This window comes from Folsomia candida, unplaced genomic scaffold (genome assembly GCF_002217175.1).
Source record: "Folsomia candida strain VU population unplaced genomic scaffold, ASM221717v1 Fcan01_Sc029, whole genome shotgun sequence".
Taxonomy (NCBI): Eukaryota; Metazoa; Arthropoda; class Collembola; order Entomobryomorpha; family Isotomidae; genus Folsomia; species Folsomia candida.
The window spans coordinates 1,152,875-1,155,523 of NW_019091221.1; the positions used below are offsets into that span (position 1 = coordinate 1,152,875).

The 2,649-nt window shown below is 36.2% G+C and overlaps 1 protein-coding gene across 1 annotated transcript; it reads right to left on the minus strand.

The window, feature by feature from the left end:
* Positions 1-360: 360 nt before the first annotated feature.
* On the minus strand, positions 361-1,704 carry LOC110860084. Its single transcript, XM_035859965.1, has 3 exons — positions 1,352-1,704; positions 1,188-1,280; positions 361-955 (listed from the first exon to the last, which is right to left on the minus strand). The coding sequence occupies exons 1-3, from the start codon at positions 1,575-1,577 to the stop codon at positions 693-695; spliced, it is 582 nt and encodes a 193-aa protein (XP_035715858.1). The 5' UTR covers positions 1,578-1,704; the 3' UTR covers positions 361-692.
* Positions 1,705-2,649: the final 945 nt, after the last annotated feature.

The following is a 2,649-nucleotide window of genomic DNA, read 5'->3' on the forward strand; positions in this document are numbered from 1 at the left end:
TTTGTGGCCTCATTTTTTATGCTTAAAGTTGTCGATCTTTGCAATTTTAGAAATTTTTGTTTTCCTGCTTTAAATGCTCATGCTGCTGTGAATTTGGCCACCACTGGTCCATTTTCCCAGCGGCCCTTGCGGGCCGCTGGGAAAATGGACCATGGGTGGCCAAATTCATATTGTTTTATTTCTATAAATTACGATGCGATGTCAATATATACGCTCGAATAAAAACACGGTGCAGACATTTTGTTCCTCTGTTTTTTAAACAATTTTGTGTTTTTATTAATCCATGTAGTGCTTAGAAACCATTAATACGCCGGTAAAATCAAATGTGGGAATATGAACATTGTTTTTGGCTTGTATGAAAGCTTGTTTCTCATAATTGCATTTCTTTATGATCTTAAAGTTCCTTTTCAAAATTTTCGGGATTTCGGTATACCAATATTTCAGTGTGCACATTACAAAATAGTCTTTCCTCACAAATGCACCCTGGTCACTAAGTTCGAATCCTCTATCGGGCCAACCGATTTGATTAGTGCCGGCAGGTTTTGGTGTAGGTGAAATTCCGAATACTGCGAAAAAGACCTTTTGAGCGTTAGTGATACCGTCAGGTTTCCCGTCGTTATCACCTAGAAATAAATAAGATTGAACAATTTTTGTGTGTGCAGGAAACATTTTATTCATATTTAACTAAAATCCTATTGTCTAGTAGTTAAGTCTAAAGGTCCGTCCAAATCGAAGAGATTGTGACACTCGATTTTCATTTCATTCAACACTTTCAAAAACTCGCCAAACTGACTTCTGTTCATTAAAATGAACTCAAAAAGCGAATTTCCGCCAATGGTGATGGTAATTTCTTCACCGATTGTCGTACATTGCAAGTAAGACTTTCCTCCGAACCCCTTATTAAACACGATACAACCATTTAGCAAATGATCTGGAAAAAGGTGGTCCATAAGATCTGCATTTACAAATATTAACTAATTATTCTAAGCCTTTACAAAGTTTTTAATATTTGAGCGGAGCAGTTTGTGTAGGAAGTTGGGTTTCATAAATTTTCGGTATTTCGTTCAAAAAATTAAGTAATTCATGTAAATAGTGCCCTCGGAATCTCACATGATTATTATAGTATTCTGTACATCTGTAACCCAACCTTGGCTTGAAAAATGGCTTTGGCATAATTTTGCTCATACCACAAACTGCGGTAAGGTCTGTTCCATGAGCCCCTTCGTTGTCGGATGATGATGCCGACGATGAAGATGTTCCAGACGATGAAAATTCAACACCTACATATGAATATACGATCCTTAGCCAAGCAATGATTCGGAAAAATTCTTCCTATGAAAAACATAAGTACCTGATGCTAACGGAGCTTGTGAAGATTTTTCGATTTTCCTTCTTTTACAGATGAACTTTTTGAGTTTCTGAGCAGTCGACGGTTTACTCGAAGAACCGGCTTTCCCATCCAGATCGGGCTTACCACGCTTGGGTCGCTCATTTGCAGAAACAGGCGCATCTTCAGGCACTTGTTCAGATGTAATTTTTTCGTCGTCTGAGGCTAAGTCCTTCAGATTGTTTTCCATCTTATAGACTTGTGAATAGGTTCGAACTCAGCGAACAAATGCGGATAATACTCGCAAATTTTCTCCTTAAATACTATTGCCTCTATTTATATTTTTATTCGGATATTTTTTTTATGTATTTTATGTTTATTTATTGCTGCTTATTTCATTTTCAAAACCGGTTCGGAAATGCTAGTTTAAAAAAAAAATTATAAGCCTCATAATTCAGAGGTTTCCGAGAAACTTTTTCGGGAACTTTCAAATTTTTACGAGAGATAATTCCTCAGGATAAAATACACCTAAAATTATTTCCCCTGTATTATCACTTAACTTATATGTCACAGGTATGCTGTTTACGATTTCTCGAATTTTGAACAAGTCAGTGGTGAACGTCGAAGCGCAACCTTTCTCGAATGTTGCTTTTTGAATCTTAATTCTAACATACTGTCCGATTCGAAATTTAGGAGTAGACGGCTTTGACTTCTGCAAATCCTCGTAACTCTTCATCCAAACATTAAATTGATTGGAAGGCTTTACATCTTTTGGTCGACAGTTTATGGACCTATGCACTGAAGAATTATAGGATTGTACAAAGTCTTGTAAATTGTCTATGTATTTCGTATCATTTGTAAATGTGAAAAACTTATTCAGACGAAGCATTAGTGTTCTATTAAATCTTTCTATCATGGCAGCTTTGAGTTCGGAATGATTATGAAACAAGTTTATTTTATTCATATCTAATATTTTGAGAAAGGCTGCACCTCTAAACTCAAGACCTCGGTCCGTTTGAAGATATTTACATTTACGACCACTGGTGTCTAAAATATCTTGAAATGCTTTCGCTACGACGGAGCAGGTTTTATTTGACAACGGTCTAACAAATGCATAACGGCTTAATACGTCGATTACGGTTAGTAAGAATTTTATACCCTTATTTTTTCTGCTAAATTTCGTAACAGTAATCAAATCACCTTGCCATAAATAGTCAATTGACGGTACAACAATCTTGCGTCTTGGAAATTTGTGACGAACGTACTTATTCCTTGTATATGTTTGGTGGCCTTGCAAAAACTCTTTCGCCTTCTGCAATGAA